The following is a 23,052-nucleotide window of genomic DNA, read 5'->3' on the forward strand; positions in this document are numbered from 1 at the left end:
GTACCTATAAGCAATTGTACATAATTATCCACAGGCACGAGGCAATCCAGAAATGTGATGATCTTGCCCCAAGTTAAGCATATATAGCCTGTGTTATGGGTTCAAGACAATGATATCTTCTATATATATAAAAATGAATTGCTGTTCGTTAGTCTCGCTAAAACTCGAGAACGGCTGGACCGATTTGGCTAATTTTGGTCTTGAATTATTTGTGGTTAAGTCCAGAGAAGGTTTAAAACAGGAAAATGCTGCTATATTAAATATAAACAACAATTTTTTTTTCCTTTGATGTGTCCATACATAATTTCTATGAGAGAATTTATTGACGCAAGGTTTGACAGTTCTGCTGTGAAACAATTTCATTACGACAGCAGGGTGCATATTTTACGAAGTAATTTTTGATGTTATCATATATTATTCACAAATTCATATAAAAACATTATTTTATTTATTATAATATACAGAACAACGTCTGTCAGGTCAGCTAGTATTTAATACAATATACTTACTTAAACATACACAAATACATTTAAACATGCATGACTCGGAAACAAACATCCATATTCGTCATATAAATGCTTGCACCTACCGGGATTCGAACCCGGGACCTCAATCTTAGTAGATAGGATTAGTAGGTAGGTATAGTTTGGTGTTGTACCTATAATGTCTATCCATTTAAATTTATTTATTAATTAAAGTAATTTCGTTCGTTCCTCTTTAAATACAATTTGTTATTGTACAATATATGAATATTGTGGTGAATATAAAAATTACAAGAATACTCCCTTATTGCTTTTGAAAAAGAAACAATTATAAATAAAACTTTTACTGTGGCTACAAAAAGAAATAAATAACAAATTTTACAACTAACCCATTATTTGAAAAAGAAAAGGAAAAACTACTTATTTGGCTAATCCAGATTGAGTACCACCTCTGTGTTTAACAAAGCTTTCTTTAAAGCTGACCAGCCCACTACCGAATATATCAACTTCTGAATTAGTATCGTTCAACTTAATGTATTCGCAAAGAATTCGTGCCAGAGGCGCCTGAACTTAGAAGACCCTCTTGATTTTGGACCTTGGGAATAACATCGTATTTGACCGATTAAGTGTTTGTATAGAAACATTACGCCGGCAAGAAATCTACAATCGAGCAATGAAATCATATTAAATTCCCTTAAACGCGCATGGTACGGGTGTCTATGAGAGAATCCAGTACTAATATATGCAAGGTGTCATGTGAATGCTCTCTGGATACTCCCAATGCGTTGCGAATGATTCAATCTATCAATAATATCCCAATTTTCTACTCGATAGCCAAAAAATGAAATATATGTTATTTTGAATACATGCATGCTTATTTTGAGGTATTTTCGCTAAATCACACAACTTTCGCTTAGAATATCTTGGATTTGGAAATCATGTTGAGTTGTTATGGAGTGAAGGCTTAACATAACAACTCACATTTTCAATTAGAATGTTACTTAGGTTAATTTTTGTTAAACTAGCTGCTGTCCGCGGCATCGTCCACGTGGACGCTAAAAAGTAGTAAAATTGCTGCATAATAGATGTCTGCATCTAGCGAGATCATATGTAAAGTGTGGTCCCAAAATCTTCTTAATATTCGTGCAAAATTTTAATTAAATCTATTCAGTACTGTTTGCGTTTTGCCCAGATATACATACCGACAAACGGACAAATTATTTTTCATTTCTCATACTCGGAGAGTAATGTTATTTTGATCTGATTATTGGGTGGAAAATGCTGCTTCCCTCCATAGAGAGGGAAAAACTCATACAAATTACTTCCCACCTAAGGGCCGGATTGAAAATAGAACTTTTGTCAGCTGTGAAGAGTTTTATGTAAAAACAAGATAATTAAAAAAAATGCTGGGGCCATGTGACTTTCTAAACAGTGTGAACTTAGCGTAAACTTCTTTGAACGGAATGAGCCACTTACGCGGTGAGTTCCATATTTAAAATTTAAAAAGTCGACATAAATTGTCCTAATTTGACAACTAATTTTAAATAGGTACTAATAATATTATTATATATTATCAATAAATAGTTTAGATAAACAACTACTTTTATCTTCCTCATATTCGAAATGAAAAGTAGAGTGTTTAACTCGGGTAAAATAATAAATTCCTACTCGGACTTTTGCCGACCTCCCTGCGCTCGGGTGTCTAAATACCTCGGGAATTGATTCTTTGGACCCTTGGTTAACAATCTACTATTTTTGACAAATTCAAAGATTTTTCTGCATTCGGTATTTTTAGTAGAGTACACAGCAAGTATTCTTTTAAAGAAATACATGTACAGTGTTAACTTTGCTACGATTTATTACATTATATTTATAATATCGATATAAATATATACAAAAATATAAGGAAAATTAGTTACAAATAAGTGTAATGTTGTAAAAGATCAAACTACATATTAATAAAATAAAAATCGTTCAGGTAAAAAACACGTTTTTTTTATGTAATATCTAATCTAACAATTGTTATTAACCATATTTTATATATTTAGGAACGACAATGCTCCGTCTAGATATAAATAGGCAATGGTTTAGTCATCGGTCTGTCAAGGAAACGTGCTGTCATAATAGAAGTGCATGTCTCATTAAATTTATACAAGTTTATTGAGGATATCCACAGAACAACTATGTATCTATAGATACCCCGCCTGTGCACTGCTCGGGAAATTTTCTGAAGTTGAAGGAACTGAATAGTGTAGTGGGGTTATTATAATAGGAAATAATCTTCGAGTGAATTAAAATAAGGCAGTTGTTAGTAGTTTGCTGAATGGACAAATTACGACAAAATAATGTTTATCAAAAGTTGTTTAATATACATTGTACCATTGACCACTACATCGGAAAGGTTGATAATTGTGATACATACAATTTATGTAAAGTGATGTTACAAATATACCCAAATGTCATGATTTAATCGAGAAAGACACAAGAGTTTGCCCTGTACTTTTCCCGGGGCGACTAAGGGCTTTTTAGAAGTGGGAGAGTCACGCTGCCGTCTTTTGAAGTCAGCACAATCGGGCCAGGCTCGTCCGGGTTAATTACCACACTCGCACAGAATACCGGCGTGAAGTAGCGGCCTAGTGCCGCTATGTTTCGCATAGGTTCAAAGCAAAGCAGCATCTGACTGCAAAAAACAGGCGTATCGAACTTGGGTTGCGGCGCTGGATACAAAGGTTTGAACTGCATAGTTCTTAAGAGGAAATACAACCGTGCCTCCAGATATTTTAAGCGGCAAATCACCCGTACAAAGTCAAAACACGTCGTCGAAATCGGCGAGCAGCTTTCCAGTTACCCGACCGGAACACGCAAGTTCTGGTCGTTGTCGAAAGCTGCTCTTGGTAACTTCAGCCAGCCGTCCATGCCGCCGTGGCACATGAGGAATGACACCCTGGCCCATACGGCAAAAGAGAAAGCCGATCTCTTGTGCACTCTTTTCGTCTCCAACTCGACTCTTGACGACAACGGAAAAACACCGCCGACCATCCCGCGGTGTCAGAGCTCTATGCCTGAAGTTCAGTTCAGACAAAAAACTGTTAGGCGAGCTCTGTTTTCGTTGGACGTCAGGAAGTCGAGCGGGCTGGATGGCATTTCTCCAATCGTGCTTAGAACGTGTGCCCCTGAGTTGACGCCGGTGCTAACGCGTTTATTCCGGCACTCTTATTCTAAAGGCGTAGTCCCTGACTCATGGAAGTCAGCCCTTGTCCATCCGATCCAAAAAAAAGGAGACAGTTCGGATCCGGCAAACTACAGGCCTATTGCTATTACCTCCCTGCTCTCCAAAATCATGGAGAGCATAATTAGCCGTCAGCTTTTGGTATATCTAGAGGGTCACCAGTTGATCAACGACCGACAATACGGGTTTCGCCATGGTAGGTCGGCAGGTGATCTTCCGGTATTCCTAACACATAGATGGGCAGTGGCTATTGAAAGCAAGGGGGAAGGCCTGGCAGTTAGCCTGGATATAGGGAAGGCCTTTGATCGTGTATGGCACAAGGCGCTCCTCTCCAAACTTCCATCATTTGGGCTTCCCGAGAGCTTGTGCAAGTGGACCTCCAGCTTCCTCACTGGGCGCAGCATACAGGTCGTTGTCGACGGATATTGCTCGAACCCGAAGCCCGTGAATGCTGGAGTGCCCCAAGGCTGTGTGCTGTCTCCCACGCTGTTTCTTCTGCATATCAATGATATGTTGGACACCTCCAACATTCATTGCTATGCAGACGACAGCACTGGTGATGCCGTATACACTGGCCATGCAGGTCTCTCTCGGGAAATCGTCGACCAGTTCCGGGAGAAACTTGTGTTTTCTATCGAGCCCTCTCTTGAGAGGGTCGCGGAATGGGGAAAATTGAACCTTGTCCAATTTAACCCCCAGAAGACTCAAGTTTGCGCGTTTACCACTAAAAAAACCCCATTTGTCGTATCACCGCTCTTCGACAACACTTCTCTCAAAGCCTCGCCTAGTATCGGAATACTGGGTCTCGAAATCTCGAGCGATTGCAAATTTCGTGGTCATTTGGAAGGCAAAGCCAAATTGGTTTCAAAGAAACTGGGCGTCATTAATAGAGCACGGCAATACTTCAAGCCGGCCCACATACTAGCGCTCTACAAAGGGCAGGTCCGGCCATACATGGAGTTATTGCTGTCATCTCTGGTCTGGCGCACCCCAGTATCAGCTCGATCCATTTGACCGCGTGCAACGCAGAGCAGCTCGAATTGTCGCTTCATTGTGTGTCTTCTACCGCATTTATCACGGAGAGTGTTCCGAAGAGCTGTTTAACCTGATTCCTGCCGCCGAATTCCACCTTCGCACGACACGTCACAAGTTAGGATATCCTCCTCACCATCTGGATGAGTGGCGGTCCTCCACAGTGCGGTTTTCAAGGAGCTTTCTTCCACGTACTACAAAGCTGTGGAATGAGCTTCCTTGTGCGGTGTTTCCGGGACGATACGACATGGGTATCTTCAAAAAAGCGCGTACACCTTCCTTAAAGGCCGGCAAAGCTCCTGTGATTCCTCTGGTGTTGCAAGAGATTGTGGGCGGCGGTGATCACTTAACAACAGGTGACCCGTACGATCGTTTGTCCTCCTATTCCATAAAAAAAAAATTAGGGAAATCAACGGCTCGTCTCACGACGCACGCCACAAGCAATGAATTCAATCAATCAAATAAAAAAATCTATTAAATTAAAAAAAGCATATGTCACTAAATTAAATCAGCATTCTAGTTTAAAATAGCAGTTATTATTCGTCGTCGGTAAAATTGTAATTTTTCGCAAAATAATGGTTACCGGATGGGGTTTTAAAATGAGAATTAGTAAATTGGTTTTTTGATTGTGACACTCACATTGAATGTTCAATGAACTATTATGGTATGTTTAGTACACGATTGTGTATAAGATAAAATATACTTTTTGGTGACAATTTCCAAAATAATTGGCTAAGATAATAAACAATCTTCTCATTTAAAGCAATCGCTAAAAAAGCCCTTATATGAAACCATTTCTTGACAGTTTATATGAAGCTTATATATTTACAAAAAATAATTATATATCTAAAGAATATGAGAACAAAATTCATTTTTTCTTAACATTACTATTATTTATATATAAATTTCAACAAAATACCTCTAACTTTCACAATTGGAGCCATGCTTATTGTTCAATCTAGATAAAAAATACAAATTGACATAGTTTTGTAAAGAAAATTGTATTATATTTGTGCTAAATTAAAAATGCTTCTAATTCTGAATTAAGACTATGGCAATCTTGTGCGAAAGAGGTAACCTAGCTCTGCTCGATTCCTCAAGGCCATTGGCGCGGTCCCCAGTCTTAACACAATTCGGATCTGAATTAATAGAGGCATGAGAAGGAATGATTTTTGGATTCATATAAAAAGCATTACCTCTAACGACCGTTCCCAAAATTCAGTCTATCTCTTACTTGAGAAAAAAATGGAAACTATCCTTGACTTTTCTGTCCCAATAAACTTATCGACGGTAACTCACCTTATCCGCACACGCTGTCTGTCAATGGGAAGACGTATAGGTTACCAGCGATAGAAGTTTGTATGGAAATTGCAATTCACACGTACAAATGTATGGCGATATGATTGACTTATCGTTATATTGAGACAGCTTTAGATTATTGACAGCTCATTACTGACAGTAGAAGGTAGTAATTTATATCTATCTGTAGATAGTATATTGGGAACGGCCATAATTCTATTTTCCGATGCTTTGTGATTATGTTATTTAGTAAGAGACTACGGCCGTTCCCGTGTACGGATAAGGTGAGTTACCGTCGATAAGTTTATTGGAACGGAAAAGTCAACTATAGTTACGATTTTTATGTGAAGTAAGAGATAGACTGAATATTGGGAACGGCCGATAGTTTAATATATTGTGCAATAGAATGACTACGTGACAGATACATTATTTCAGTTCCCTGCAATCAAATTTAATAATTCCCACACACAACAAAAAGTGTTTGCTGTAATCTTATTACACAAAAGTTTGTACAAATAACGTCTTAAGACGTGTTGTTCTTAAGATAACGTTAGCAAACAATCTTTGTTGATATAGGTTTATTTGAGATTACTATTGTTCGTTCTCTCTTCACGTAGATTTACTATATATATATAATCTATCTTATCCAAATACTTGTGTTTTTTTATGAAAATAAGGGACGGGACGAGCAGGACGTTTAGTTGCTGGTAATATATACGCCCAGCCCATTGCAATGCAGTGCCAATACAAAAATTCTGAGCAGCACTACAATTGCGCTCGTCACCTATTTCTGCCGTGAAGCAGTAATGTGTAAACATTACTGTGTTTCGGTCTGAAGGGCGCCGTAGCTAGTGAAAATACTGGGAAAATGAGACTTAACCTAGTGCCGCTGAGATTTTTTTCAAGAATCCTGAGCGGCACTGCATTGTAATGGGTAGGGCGTATCAATTACCATTTATTCGTTCGAGTTCAAGTCCCGCATCATTCATAAAATTTTGTTTTTTTAAATTTTATTTGTGTATTAATCCTAGAAGTGGGTTATCACTTTAAAAACATAACAAATTGTTTAGATTTATAAGAGCGACATCTCAAGTCAAATTCCTAATATGCAAATATTGGGGTTGAGCAGGTTATCAACTGTAAAGTAGATCCTGTAGATGACGCCACAACCTGAAAGTTGAATAAAGCATACAACATTTTATGACGATATGTCACTCGAACGGTTAGCTCAGTTGGTTAGAGCACTGTCACGGAACGCCAGAGGAACGTTCGAGTCCCGCATCGTTCATAAAATGTTGTTTTTTTAAATTGTATTTATGTTAAGTCTCGTTTGGCCAGTAATTTCACCAGCTACGGTGTTCTTCAGGCTGAAACACAATAATGTTTCTCGTTTGGCCAGTAATTTCACCAGCTACGGTGTTCTTCAGGCTGAAACACAAAAATTGCTTCTCGTTTGGCCAGTAATTTCACCAGCTACGGTGTTCTTCAGGCCGAAACACAATAATGCTTCTCGTTTGGCCAGTAATTTCACCAGCTACGGTGCTCTTCAGGCTGAAACACAATAATGCTTCTCGTTTGGCCAGTAATTTCACCAGCTACGGTGTTCTTCAGGCTGAAACACAATAATGCTTCTCGTTTGGCCAGTAATTTCACCAGCTACGGTGTTCTTCAGGCTGAAACACAATAATGCTTCTCGTTTGGCCAGTAATTTCACCAGCTACGGTGTTCTTCAGGCTGAAACACAATAATGCTTCTCGTTTGGCCAGTAATTTCACCAGCTACGGTGTTCTTCAGGCTGAAACACAATAATGCTTCTCGTTTGGCCAGTAATTTCACCAGCTACGGTGTTCTTCAGGCTGAAACACAATAATGCTTCTCGTTTGGCCAGTAATTTCACCAGCTACGGTGTTCTTCAGGCCGAAACAAAATAATGCTTCTCGTTTGGCCAGTAATTTCACCAGCTACGGTGTTCTTCAGGCCGAAACACAATAATGCTTCTCGTTTGGCCAGTAATTTCACCAGCTACGGTGTTCTTCAGGCCGAAACACAATAATGCTTACACATTACAGCTTACATTACCCATAATCTGACTGGCATCCTGCGCAAAGGAGCCTCCTTCCTGAGGAGGTTTTCGGATCCCGCGCATTGTTCATAAATTTTGTTTTCAAATTTATTTTTTGTAAATATCTCAGAAGTGGGGTAATAGGATTTACGACATAGCCATTTTTTTATAAAACATTTAAATTTATTTATAGATAATGCCTGAACAGTGGCTGGGACTTTATTATAGAAGTGTATATATTTACCCTTAAAGCTATTATGTATCTTATGAAGCCTACTAGAATTAGTTACAAGCAATCCCTAATTTCTACTGTTATAATAATGAAAATCACTATTAAGAGTAAAAAGGTGACGATTTTTGTGAATAATATTATATTAAATTAAATTTTCATAAATGTGCTGACAATGAACAGTCATAATATTTATTTCTTTAAATTTTTCTTTGAGAGACTGTCTATAACCAAGCTGATATATAGCACGAACAGCTCTCTTTTGCAGAGCAAACACTATATCAATGTCAGCAGCATGACCCCATAGTGATATACCGTACGTCATGATGCTGTGAAAATAACTGAAGTAAACTAATCTAGCGGTCGCAACATTCGTATACTCTCTAATCTTTCTAACTGCATATGCCGCAGAGCTGAGTCTGTCTGCTAGATGGAGAATATGTGGACCCCACTGAAGCTTTTTATCTAACGTGATACCCAAGAAGACCGTAGTGACCACAAGTTCCAATCTCTGGTCATTTATAAGTACGTTGGTTTGTACCTCCGCTGTGTTTTGTGTAATGAACCGTAAACACTTTGTTTTTTACTGTTTAAGTGCACATTATTCGTCTCAAACCAACGCACTATCTTTGAGAGCAAAATATCATACAAATTGCAAACTGTGTTAAGCGAGATAATTTTGCACAGCACAAATCGAATGTCGCTATACAATTAGTATTCAAGAATCCAACATTACCATATACACCGCCTCCACACATTGACACAAGGCTTTGCCAAAGGTCTTCTGTCGGATTGAGATTAAGCAGCCTTGCCACGACTAATACATAATATATAAGAAGGTCAAAAAAAATACGCTCTAGCACGTGACTGACTAGCCCACCAAAGATTAAGTATTGAAAATGATGAAATAACACAAACTTTTATTTTTTATCTTAATATAAATAAATTACGTGACACGTTGTTTGTCCGCGATGGACTCCTAAACTAATGAACGTATTTAAATAGGGATTACTTCATGGAGTGCAGTTTAGTTCAACTTAAGAGATAGGATAGTTTTTTTTCTATTTGGGACCCATAATTATTTTATTTTCAATATTTGTTTTGTATGGACATAATTTCTATGAGAGAATTTATTGACGCGCGGTTTGACAGTTCCACTGTGAACCAATGTCATTATAACACAGGGTGCATTTTTTACGAAATAATAATGTTAAGAAATATTATTGGCAAATTCCTATAAAACAGTATTTTTTTTTATTATCTACAGAACAGCGTCTGTCGGGTCAGCTAGTTTATTTATAAAACAGTATACAAAGTTAAAACTAAACATATTGTACTCGCAAAACTTTAACGTTTGATGGCGAGATAACGCTCTTATTTAAAACAATACTTTGTACAATGAACACTCAACAGATCAAATAAATATATATTTATATAGGTATATACCTATATACAGATTATATTAAGAACATTAACCCCATCACACATTTTCTAAATAAATAAATAAAAAAAAGAAAAGCCTTTTTATTTGCTCCTATGAACTAAGTAACATTTTGATTAGCGGATTAGTAATTATAATGAAATATAGTAATTTTTGTTAGTATTTATTAGTTAAGGTAATATTTTTTTGATTTCTTCCACAGGAACCCCCGTGAGGGTGAAGGCCTCCTCCAGTTTGTGCCATTTATCCCTATCTTGTGCCAATCCGAGCCAGTGTTTGCCTGCGGTCTCGCGTATGTCATCTGAATAGCGTTTGAGTGGACGACCTTGTTTGCGCTTTCCACTTCCTGGTCCTTTCCACTCTGTGACCACTTTCGTCCAACGCCCATCCTCAAGACTCGGTACATGACCGGCCCACTTCCATTTTAGACATTTTCTAAAAGTAACACTTTTTTAAGTTTGTTTTTTAAAAAGGCATAAAAGGCATTTATTTTCTCAAAATTGATTCCTTTAGAATTCTTTTTGACCGCTTCGGAAACAAATGGCGCTCTGAGAGAGAAGAAGCGGCGCAAGAAACTCTCCCAGCATTCTATTTTTGCGCTCTTTTCAATAAAAATATACAATATTGTACAGTCATTTCTATCGCTATAAAATAATCACAATCTAGTCCCAGGCTGTCCGATCATTTAGATATTCAGCAGTGGAGTAATAGGATTTACGACAGAGCCATTTTTTTATAAAACATTTAAATTTATTTATAGATAATGCCTGAACAGTGGCTGGGAGTTTATTGTAGAAGTGTATACATTTCCCCTTAAAGCTATTATGTATCTTATGAAGCCTACTAGAATTAGTTACAAGCAATTCCTTATTTCTAGTGTTATAATAAATAAAATTTACACAACACTTGCTCATTTTTGGTGTTTGCCTCAGTTATTGTACATTATTTAAAACCTTTAGTAATATACACATAGTTAGACGTTCTCCATAATAATATTTAAACATTGGCTGATATAATTTTCTGTCTCTTACACTTTTTGTTTCATAAAGATTTTTAACATTAAATTTATGTTCATCACTAAAATAATATCCTAATCCTATTAAATACCTAAATTTCCTATCTATCGGTAATATATTGCACATTTTAAACAATTGATTATAATCTTTATTGCAACTTTCTTTGCCTCTTTTGTTTACAAAATATTTAAGAAACCTTATTTGTAAATGTTTAAGGTTTTAAATGTTTGTCCAATTTCGTTTCTTAACACTTACTGCATAGAAATTAATTTACAAAATTAATTATTTACTACTGACTTTTTTGTACTTACTGTGTATTATTTACATGTGTTTTCGTTTATTTTAATAAAATAAACAACGGTTTTACAGTGAGATCAAAAAGCTAATGAAAACTTATAGATCAGTCATTCCTAGGCAAATTAAGACTTCCGATTCCAATAATAATTAATCATTATTATAGATGGAAAATGATATTATGTGTGTGTTAACTAATTAATAACAAAACTAATAGTTTTAAATTAAATATTTGTAAAGGATAAAAAGGTGGCATACCTAACTGACTTTTCACATTGGTTGGTAAAAATATATTATCTTACTAGCTGACACAACATATGTCGTATTGCCATATAAAATATTAGAAAAAATCAATTATTAAAATTTTGATGCAACCGTTTCTCAGACCTACCAAATATATCGTACTACAATTTATTTAAAGGGCGAAAATTTAAATTTGTATGTATTTTTTCAATGCTGAATCATAATAAAAAAATAATAAAAAATAGGGTGGACTACCCTTAAAATTTAAGGGGATGAAAAATAGATAGTAGCCGCATCTCAGACCTACTCAATATGCACATAAAATTTGGTAAAAATCAGTAAAGCCGTTTCGGAGGAGTAAGGTAACTAACATTGTGACACGAGAATTATATATATAAGATTTATTTTAATCCGACCGAAAATTGTGCGATTATTTAGACTCAATTTAGAAACAACAAAATCTAAAAATACAGTTCAAATTACACGCCTTTTACTGATTGAAAAGTACTTACTTATTTATACATTCAGCGCTATAATAATTAAGGAATATATTCTTTGGCAGCCAAATTATTTAAAGATATTATTAAATTATTATCGATAAGCACAAAAAATACTATATCTGCATATATGGTGGTAATATTAGGTAGCCATTATGTTTTCCCGATTGCTTGTTAATTAAAAATCCAAATTCAAATATTATTAGGATTAAAATAGGATATAATTATATCACTTATTGAAAAGAATCATATTTTTTTAATTACGCACGTTTTAATTTGAAAAGTGTTATTTAAATGTGTATTGCGCTTATCAAAGTCAAAAACTACCCATTGGAAACAGTATGCCTCAGACCTGAGAAGAACGGGCGCAAGAAACTCAGCGTGCTTATTTTTTTTTCATAAAAAATATGGATTACAATGTAATATCATACAATAAAACTTATTATTTAACAGCCTGAGTGCGGAAGCTCCATTTCCAATTTGTGGTAACATACATAACAGAAAGTCATTAGAATTTTTTCTATGTAGATTATCATTATTTCTAATAATATATAAAATTCTCGTGTCGCTGTGATTGTTACCAAACTCCTCCGAAACGACTAAACCGATTTGTAGGTCTGAGAATCGGCCAACATCTATTTTTCATATCCCTCAAAGATAAGGGCCTACCCCTAAATATAAATTTCGACAAAAAAATATTTTACATTTAAAAAATACGTACAAATTAAAATTTCACCCTTCTACGATCAACACCTATTTTTTATCGCGATTATAATATTAAGCCCGTCACAGACTTAGCTATAATATATATTAATATTTTTATAACTAGGCATATTACTACATATTTTCTATACTAATTTTCGCGTAACCGCACACTCAGCTATAATATATATTTCTGTGACGTCACCAAGCGATACCGTAATATACATTATTGCATATTACTATATATTATTATGGTATAGCAAGACATATTATATATATATATATATCACTAAATTGTAAATAATGTAAATAAGAACACCCTTAATTACAAAATACGTGCGAACACTAGGACTACCATCAATTAATGAAAGCAAAATATATATTTCTCAGTGTGTGGTAGCTTGCTATAATATATATTATAGTGCGGTATATTAATATATATTATAGCTAAGTCTGTGACGGGCTTTATTCGTTCCATCTCCAGATCCACGATAGGGTTGCAAGATGGCAGTCGTATAGAATAATTGTAGTTTATCATTACAATTTAATTAATATGTATTTTAATATGCATTAATTTATATGTATATTTGGTAGGTCTCAGAATCGGTTGTCATCTATTTTTTATACCCCAAAAATTTTAATTATTAATTTTTTTTTATTACTTTATATGGCAATACAACGTTTGCTGGGTCAGCTAGTAATCCTATAAAATTAATAGTTTGCTTATGGTAGCTATAATAAGCAACGAAATTTTTAAATTGTATGTCATCTTAAAAACTTGCAAAGACGGCTTTGACAATTAATTATTGAATATTAACGAATATGGCTGTATGGGCATGAACCCTTTGCCTAACATTGCTTAACGAATTTCGCGAACGTCAGAAATTTTTTGAAAACTTTTATTTACTTTTTATTACAAAAGTACATGGTAATAATAAAACAAATGCAGTTGGAGATTTTCAGAAAATATTCCTCAGCAATTTTTTAAAACCATTAAGTAAGTAATTATAATTGTCAAAAAATGTTTCGATTGTTTTTTTCTGACGGAAGTATCGCGTTACGTTACGAAGCGGTTTACCCTCCCATAAGAAGTAATCACTCCAAAAACTGATAGACGGACAGACATTTTTTTTTTACAAAGGAGTGAGTAGCTAAACACAAAAAATACAGTAGGTGACCCTACAATCGGTGTTTGGAAAAGATATTCAATGTAGGTACATACAGACACGTCGACTCTACAGTTTTATTATACTAAAGTTATAGATTTTAAAAAATTCTCACTCACCCTTGTGACATGCGGTCATGTTGCGGTCGCAAGGATCCGTGACGTCACTTCCGGCATCCGTTGAACCCCATGCTGGCAGGAAACACGTGTCTGATGTGAATTTATAATTGTCTCTACAAACGCACTTACTTCCGAGAAGTAAAATGTTTAGTTTGTATAAAGTTATTTTAAATTGACAAAGTTTTTAAAAGTTGTAAGCTTTGCCTGTAGGTATCAGCCACATTTTGTATTAAACAAAATCCTTAAAAGTGATTTTTACCCCTTTCAAGATGTTTATTATCCTAATTACATAGAGATTTTGGATGGTTTATATCTTTCCCTTGGCCTTGCATCTTATCTGAGCTTCTTTAGCTGACGATAAAATATTTTATATTCCTAGTATGATCTTGACGAACTCAATCATCATTAAAAATTTGATAGATAATTGGAAAATTATCTATCCAACGCATTTGCGTTCTTCCTTCGCTTCCCATTCGAAGGTTGCTATTCTAAAACTGCGGTTGTCATTTTTTTTTGAAGAATTTTTTGATGATTATAAGAGATGAGATGAACAGGACTTCCGCTGATGGTAACCCTTACAGATTCTTCATTACTCATTACTGCTTCACGGTGTTTTTAGTGTGTCTATAATTATATGATTGTCATAATTTTTAAGCTAAGCTTCACCTGTATGTATGTTTGTTGGTAACCGACTCATTTGGGCACGATTTTGACCCACTTTAAACGGCTAGATTTCGTTCAAACTCCGGAGATTTATCGAGGACCGATAACATTACATAAATTTGATAAAATTATTCCATTTTTCAATTTGCAAAACAGGATTTTTGTTAATTTATATAATTATTTCATCTTACGTCTTACGTCGATAAAGAATTGATGTTCATTTAAAAATCTCAACCATTGTCTTTTCAACCAAAGCGAGTTTTTTAGTTTTTTTTTTAAACTACTTTTATTTCAGTTGAAGTTTAGTAGGGATAATGAAACAGTAGCTTTACTAGTTTATTGCGTGTTGTCTGTGGTTTTACTAATTACATTATATATTTTTTTATTTACAGGAGGACGGTACAGTAGAGTACTACAACAATATAATAGTACAGCCACATCTTCGCTTGGTGACTGGTCAAGGAAGAGGTTACCACGTCAGGTGTCGCTACAGGAGACGAGATCTGACCCTGTACAACTTGCACAAACCTCACGCAGACCGACTCACCAATGTTAAGGATGATTATGATACGTAAGTAATAAGTTTATGCTTAGTTCATTCGGAATTAGCATTCCCTGGTAGTGATAAAAAAAGTGATACATAATAGCTTTACCAGTACCAGTGGGAGGCTCCTTTGCACAGGATGCCGGCTAGATTATGGGTACCACAACGACGCCTATTTCTGCCGTGAAGCAGTAATGTGTAAGCATTACTGTGTTTCGGGCTAAAGGACGCCGTAGATAGTGATATTACTGGCCAAATGAGACTTAACATCTTATGTCTCAAGGTGACGAGTTCTGTTCTAGTGCCGCTTAGAATTTTTGGAGTTTTTCAAGAATCCTGAGCGGCAATCCATTGTAATGGGCAGGGGGTATCAATTACCATCAGTTGAACGTCCTGCTCGTCTCGTCCCTTATTTTCATAAACAAAATGTATACACTTTTATTATAAGTCCCAGCCACTGTTCAGGCATTATCTATAAATAAATTGAAATGTTTTATTAAAAAATGGCTCTGTCGTTAATCCACTCCACAGCTGAATATCTAAGTGATCGGACAGCCTGGGGCTAGATTATGATTATTTATACGACAGTACAATATTGTATATTTTATTTAAAAGAGTGTAAAAAAAGAATGCTAGGAGAGTTTCATGCGCGTGTCTCTTCTCTCTCAGCTGCCATTTGTTTCCGATGCGGTAGTAGTGTTAAAAATAATTTCAAAAAGAGTTCTAAAGGAATCAACTTGAGAAAATAAATGCCGTTTATGCCTTTTTGTGTAGACCATATGGTAGCCTTGCTATGTCAAATTCAAATTCTAAGCTTCACCTGTTTTCATGGAATCATCAAGATAATTAAAAAATATATCTTAATGCATACTGTAATGATGTTATAATTTTAATGTCTCTGTACTTTATATCGTAATAATTTTTTTGTAAAATATTTTAATCTAATTATGATTTTATCAATACAGTGATGAATTCGACGAAGAATCTGGTCTGCTTCCATCAGTTACGATGAAAATATACAAGGGAAAACCTGAGGAAAAACAGGTAAGAAAAATATTTTGTTTTAAACCTACATATTACCTTTTTAACATATTACATACAACATAAACTTAATAAAAACATTTGATTTATAAATTAGATCGTAATTCACAGTTTTTAAAAGTTATACAATATTCAAATAAAATTTTCTCTCGCGTTTCGTGTAAGTGCTCTTACAACTGAGCTAACCGTTCGAGTGACGTATCGTCATAAAAATCTTGTATGCTTTGTTTAACTCTCAGGTTGTGGCTTCATCTACAGGATCTACTTTACAGATGATAACCTGCTCAACCCCAATATTTGCTTATTAGGAAATTAGCTTGAGATGTCGCTCTTCCAAATCTATACAATTAGTTATGTATTTAAAGTGATAACCGTCACTTCCAGGATTATACACAAATAAATTTTTTAAAACAAAAATTTTATTGAACGATGCGGGACTCGACCCCACGAGCTCTCGCGTTCCGTGCGACTGCTCTTCCAACTGATATTACAGAATATTATCAAAACTTCAATTAAATTGAGCCAATTTTTTTTGGAACAAATCAGTTTTATATTTTTGTTTGTGCTCCAGGTGGCTTCAAACGTTCGTATCGGCGACACACTGACACTGGTAGTGTCGTTGGAGAAGCAGCGACAGTTTGGTGTTCTGGTCTCCGAGTGCTCCGTGAAGGATGGCCTGGGCTGGGCTGAACAGAGTTTGATAGCTGATGATGGGTAAGAAATATACAGGGGCGTGCATATCATATAGGCAATTAGGCGGTGCCTACCTCTTTATTAACCTAAATAAATATAGTGTTTAAGTTAATTTAGTTTAATTTGGTTCCTTTATTTTATAACCAAACATTAGAAAGAAAGAAGAATAAAAAGGACTGTGTGGTTTTATGAAACCAAGATAAAAGTGAAAAATTGCGTGGAGCACTGGCACAAATGAGTAATAGTCTATACACTACACGGTAAGTTGCTGCGAACTATAGGTGCCGCCCGACCGTCACGCGACATGCAATACACAGACGAAAAAGTTTGAGACGATGTAATAAGAGTTTCACTTTAAAAATGTTTATTATGACGTTATAGTACAGTACAGTACATTCAAATTCAAATATTTTTATTCAAAATAGGATGTGACATCACTTATTAAAAGTCAAAAAAACTACCACCCGTTCCAAAAAGAACGCCTCAGGCTTGAGAAGAATGGGCGCAACAAACTCAGCGGGCTTTTTTTCATTAAAAATATGTTTACATAGTAATATTGTACAAATAAACGTTTTATTTAATAGCCTGAGGGCGGTCGCTCCATTCCCAATCTATGGTTTCATTAAGAAAGTCATTTATGTTATTGTACCTTTACCACACAAACGTTTCTTAACATTTCTTTTGAATAAATAATACTTTTGTTTTGTACATTTTCTGGGATCTTGTTGTAAAAGCATATACATCGCCCCACAAAATACTTACTTGACTTACCGAGTAGTAGGCATTATAAGCTTATGTCTGTTCCTGGTGGTAACATTATGGTTATGACAGTTTCTAGCAAATTCACTTATGTACCTATGAACATACATTACATTATCAAGAATATTTTGAGAAGCAACAGTCAAGATGTTATTTATTTCTTTGAATTTTGCTCTCAAGGATTCTTAAGACCTAGGTTATAAATAGCGCGAATAGCCCGTTTTTGGCAGCACAAATATTGTATTATAATCGGCAGCGTTGCCCCATTAAACAACCTTATAAGATTTTTCCTTATGCAAGATACTAAATACCTACGGTAAGAAAAGAAAACTTTAGAACTAAGAAAACTCTAGGTTGCATTTTCCTAAGCTCAACTATGCCTAGTTAGATATACAGTGCCTACAGTGGAAGTAGACTTTAGTAGTACGAGAATTTTTACACATGATTTGATTCAGTTCTCGTGCTGCGTCACTGTCGCCTAAATGTGGTGGTTATACAGTTTTTTCTTTATTACTTTTTATGAAATATAATATGATATAATAATATAATATTTACACACTTTTACACAAAATATCTTGCCCCAAACTAGGCATAGCCTGTACTATGGATACAAGACAACGATATATATTGGCCTGCAAAAGTAAGTATCACACTTTACAATTTTTTTTTTCTTAACTATATAAGGTAGAGATTTAAGATTAAAAACGTTTTGTTGCAAATTTTATAGGCTTTAATTCTTAGAAACTAAAAATATACATTAGTAACATTTTTAACTTAAAAAGATAAAACAATGAAAATAGACATTTTTAGTTAAGTGTTAAAAAAATCAACTAAAATGTATAACATGTTATTTAATAACTGGTATTGCCTCCTCGAGCTCCGATTACAGCTTCGAGCCGGTTTGGCATACTGAACCCTAGGTTTGAACCAGGTCGGAACCAGGGCCTGCTTTAGTGCCCTGAGGGTAGTAGGTGATGGTCTGCGATTTCAGACTAGCCTCCCAAGCTCATCCCAGGCGTGTTCAATCGGGTTGAGATCAGGACTTCTTGATGGCCAAGCCATCACGCTGATACCGACCTCCTGAATATACTCTTGTACGATATGAGCCGTGTGTGGCCGGGCATTATCATGCATCAGCATCGATCCATCACCCATATTTGCTAAATACGGCCCTGCATACTCATCGAATCTCTTGAGCATATCTTTGCCCAGTGAGGGTGCCATTTTCTATGGCTACTAGCTCTGTGCGACCTTCTGAAGATATGCCAGCCCATACATGTACACTGCCTCCACCGTATTGGATTCTTTCTGAGATGCAGGCTTGAAGGTGTCGCTCACCAGGTCGCCTGTAAACACTTCGCCTTCTATTAGAAGTGTAAAGGGAGAATCGAGAATCATCTGCAAACAAAATTCTTGACCATTCATCTTCATCCCATTGCATGTGTTCACGGGCGTATCGCAGTCTCGCTACTCGATGCTGTCTCTCGAGTTTTGGGCCACTCGCTGGTCTTTGAGGTTTCAAATTTGCTTCAATTTGCAAGTCTTCTTCTCATTGTACTGTCACTAATGTAGTCCCTCCAGGTCTGAAGTAGCTGTTGCTGGACTTCAACTGCATTTTGGTGGCGATTTCTTAACACAGTGGAAATAATATAACGATCTTCTCGGGCACTGGTACACCTGGGTCTGCCATTACAAGGTCTCCTCAGATGGTGTCCAGTCACTTCGTACCTTCGCTTTACCTTCTGGACCGTTCGTACCGTCACACCCACCATTCTTGCAGTGCGACGCATACTGATGCTTAGTTCCAGAAAAGCCATGATCCTAGCACATTCTTCAACTGAAAGAGGCATGATAAATAAATTTTATGTGCTTTGTAGCATAAATTTTTAAAACAAGACCCATCGATCTTGAAAAAAAATTAAAACAGAAAGAAAAATGTGAACGGTAAAATTGTAATTCGGAAACGTCCACTTTGAAACCATTCCTTGGTTTTGTTTTTGAAGTATTTTTTCAGCCAATTCTTAAGAAAAGGTTACCGACTATAAAGTTTTTATGTGCAAACTTAAATTCTCTTTGGAGTCCTTTTTATTTCGAAAGTATATCTTGCGAACTTAAAACGTTATCCCAATTTTAAAAGTGTGATACTTATTTTTGAAGGCCAGTGTATTTAATACAATATACTTACTTAAACATACATTAATACAAATAAATATCCATGACTCGAAAATTAATATTCCTATTGATCATATAAATGGTTGCACCTACGGGGATTCGAACCCGGGACAGAGGTCCCGAGGAGCTAGAGAGCTCAGTAGGAAGGGTCACTAAATATTGAACTATAGGGTTCGTCAAATATTTGATATTATAAAACGATTCACATATTAGATGCAGCACCTTAACACTAATATGTTTTAATATTACAGCCATTGCAAGATACTCTATTTGATTGAAAAGCGTGGCCGTTGAGTTTCTTGTATGTTCTTCTCACGAGCTCTACATTTTCCGAACATAATAGTGATAATAAATAATATGGTACATTCAGTGATTAAAAAGAAATATTTATAGTGACTATTCAAAAGGGCTTAGTTTAAGTCTAATTGAATAAAGTTTATTTGACTTAGACTTGTTGTCGCCTTGGGGTCTGGGACTTCCCTATTCTTTTTAGGCCTCGGGAAACACAGGGTAAAAGCCTTTCTGGGAAAGGCCTGTGTCAATGGCCCAATCTCTTAATTACTATCCCAATAAAGATTTCCTGTTGGCAGTCGAAGATTGGCTGGTTATTTAATAAGTCTGTTTTATTTTCCAGGTGTCCATTAGATGGTGAAATAATGGGACTGTTCCAGTACAGCACAGATAAGCAAGAAGCACAAGTTTCGTTCCCAGCGCATAAGTTCCCTTACACCGCCAGCGTTTACTACACTTGCGAAGTAAAACTCTGCGATTTGAATCATCCAACAGACTGCGTATGTATTAACAATCATTTGTAGTTCTTATTTACTTATATCGAGTAATATTAAATATATATAATATACAGGGTGGTTTTTGAGAAGGGCGGTGATGGCCAAGTCGGAAACTACGAGACTTAGAGGAAAGTCGTGAAAGTAGTTCTGAGTGAGTTTTCTTCCGTGTTTAAATAATAAAACAAAAAAATTGGTATTTTCTTTCATTTTTAGTAATATATATCTTTCCAAAGTTTGATCCGTATTATCAACAGAGTCTTTCGCCATTTCTCGTGCATGGCGATGAATAAAACCTTTTATTTGGAACAGAACCTGATGGACTTGAATCTGTCATTATTAAAATGGAACAAATAAAACGGGATCACTTTAGTATTAACGCGACAATACGGTAAGTGGCGTGTCTGACTGCGGGGTAGATGCTTTCGATCTTTACCTGAGGCACCGACTGCATTCAACTCACGAGTTATGTCTTCATTACATTACTAAGTACGCATCCAACGATCCGGACATTGAGGGATTTGGGAAGTAATGGTGTGGAATATGACAGCAATTCGAAAAAGTTATGAATTTTATGGTGAAAAATTATCGCCATATATAGATGATAGTCGCGGTGGTCCCGTGAGGAATAAGCACATATAACATGTATTACTAAACAAGAAGTTTAGATTTTAATGGTTATTATAGTAATGTAAAATATTCATTCAATGGTGATCTACGTCTTTACGATCTATCTTCTTTATTCAGAGGAACTGCTCTTCACCAAATCATAGATACTATCTGTATGTATTTTATTATTGAAAAACTTATCAAAAAAAATTAATAATCAAAAAACTTGGTTAATATTATAAAGAGGATACATTTTTATCTCTGTTTGTATGTCTTTTTGTTTCTAACTCTACACTCGAAAACATTCAAATTGAGTCACATGCCCTACATTTATGCAAAAATATTAGAAATCCTAATGTAAGTCGTAGACAATGTTGTTTTGCAGAAAATTGCTATAAAGAAAAGTCAAGGTGTTAAATTTTTATTTAACTTCATAGGCTTTGTCCACATGAGACGAACAGCGGCAATCGAATCGAAATCGATAATCCTTCTTTTACACTAACCCACATACATACGTAGTGAGTATCCGGACGATCGTAAAGAAAGACGTATTGTATTTTGCTCCGCAAAAAAAACATTTGAAAAGTTAGTAAAAAGTGATTGTTAAGTGTCGCACTAGGCAACAGTTTAAAGTATAACACCATAGCTTCACTTAGTATAAATTTAAATCAAGTTATTTTAGTAATTTAAAAGTTATCAGCATAATAACAAGTGACAATAACCGTGCAATTTAAGCCTACCCTCAACATTGATTCGGTAGCTAGTGTGAATCATCGCCGCGTACCTGTGATAACCGTGCTGCGTTTACTGCGCCGTGCTGCGTTTACCGCAACTGGCACGGTACTTGCCTGCCTACATTATAATATTATAATTATAATATTATAAATCAAGTAAGCCACACTGTTTATATATTTGACTTGACTTGGAATTTAAACTAAGAACGAAATGAATGATAACTTACTAATATTCTTTGAAAAAATGAAAACTGAGTTACGGGAACACACGGACCAAATTATGAAAAAAATTGATGACAAACTCGATCCACTTGTAAAGGAAATTTCAACTCTTAAATCAGAAAACCAGAAATTACGGGAAAGAATAGATATTTTAGAAAAAACATCAAGGAAAAATAATATAATAGCATTCGGGATAAAAGAGGAGGAGACCTCGAAAAATAACCTTATAGAAGCAATATGTGAACTAATAAGAAACAAAACTAGAGTTGCTATCAACCCGAGCGATATCAATAATATGTATCGTATAGGGAAACGTAGTGCCGATGAAACCAAATCTAGGCCAGTTGTTATATCCTTTCTGAACCAATGGAAGAAAGAGCACATTATGAAGAATAAGAAAAAGATGGAAACTATATACCTAACAGATGACTACCCAAAGAACGTCTTAGAAAAAAGGAAAATACTACAGGAGCAACTAATGGAAGAAAGAAAGAAGGGTAACTATGCAATTATTAAATATGACAGCCTCATAATCCGTGACAATACACATAAAAATGAAAAACGAAAACGAGAGAAATCAATTTCACCAAGGGAACAACAACTTCACAAACATCACGGTAATGCAAACAGATCCAAAGCAAATAGGACAAATGCCTTTGACTTGCTAAGAGCAAGAAGTAACTCTCTCAATGCTCTCCCTTCAACTTCTAAAAATGAATAGGAGTACGACAGCCGGATAAAAAGCAATACATTAAAAAAGGCACAAACAAAGTTCCCCACCCCGGCTAGTCACCGTGGGGACAACGACAACTACCCTCCAGAACTAAAAGACACTATTATAAAAAGTAAATTCAAATTCAATATTGCTACATTCAACGTGAGAACCCTAAAATCCGAAGAGCGACTTATAGAACTTGAACAAGCACTGGGACAAATAAATTGGAATATAATCGGAATTTGTGAAACTAGAAGAGACCAAGAATACATACAAGAAATAGAAAATAGATATATTTATTTTA

At 35.5% G+C, this 23,052-nt stretch overlaps 2 protein-coding genes across 6 annotated transcripts in view; one reads left to right on the plus strand and one right to left on the minus strand.

Annotated features, from left to right (window-relative positions):
• Window positions 1-23,052, minus strand: part of LOC126968314 (uncharacterized) — a 512,088-nt gene that overhangs the window by 159,447 nt on the left and 329,589 nt on the right. The gene's annotated exons all lie outside the window — the stretch shown is intronic.
• LOC126968328 (cuticlin-4) overlaps window positions 1-23,052 on the plus strand; it is a 104,445-nt gene that overhangs the window by 43,869 nt on the left and 37,524 nt on the right. For 4 of the 5 annotated variants that reach the window (XM_050813289.1, XM_050813287.1, XM_050813290.1 and 1 more), the window contains 4 exons: window positions 14,867-15,045; window positions 15,984-16,062; window positions 16,631-16,773; window positions 20,318-20,474. In XM_050813289.1, the coding sequence (XP_050669246.1) occupies window positions 14,867-15,045; window positions 15,984-16,062; window positions 16,631-16,773; window positions 20,318-20,474 (558 nt within the window). The remainder of the gene's footprint in view (window positions 1-14,866; window positions 15,046-15,983; window positions 16,063-16,630; window positions 16,774-20,317; window positions 20,475-23,052) is intronic. The other variant, XM_050813288.1, reaches the window with a different exon arrangement.

This window comes from Leptidea sinapis, chromosome 15 (assembly GCF_905404315.1).
Source record: "Leptidea sinapis chromosome 15, ilLepSina1.1, whole genome shotgun sequence".
NCBI lineage: Eukaryota > Metazoa > Arthropoda > Insecta > Lepidoptera > Pieridae > Leptidea > Leptidea sinapis.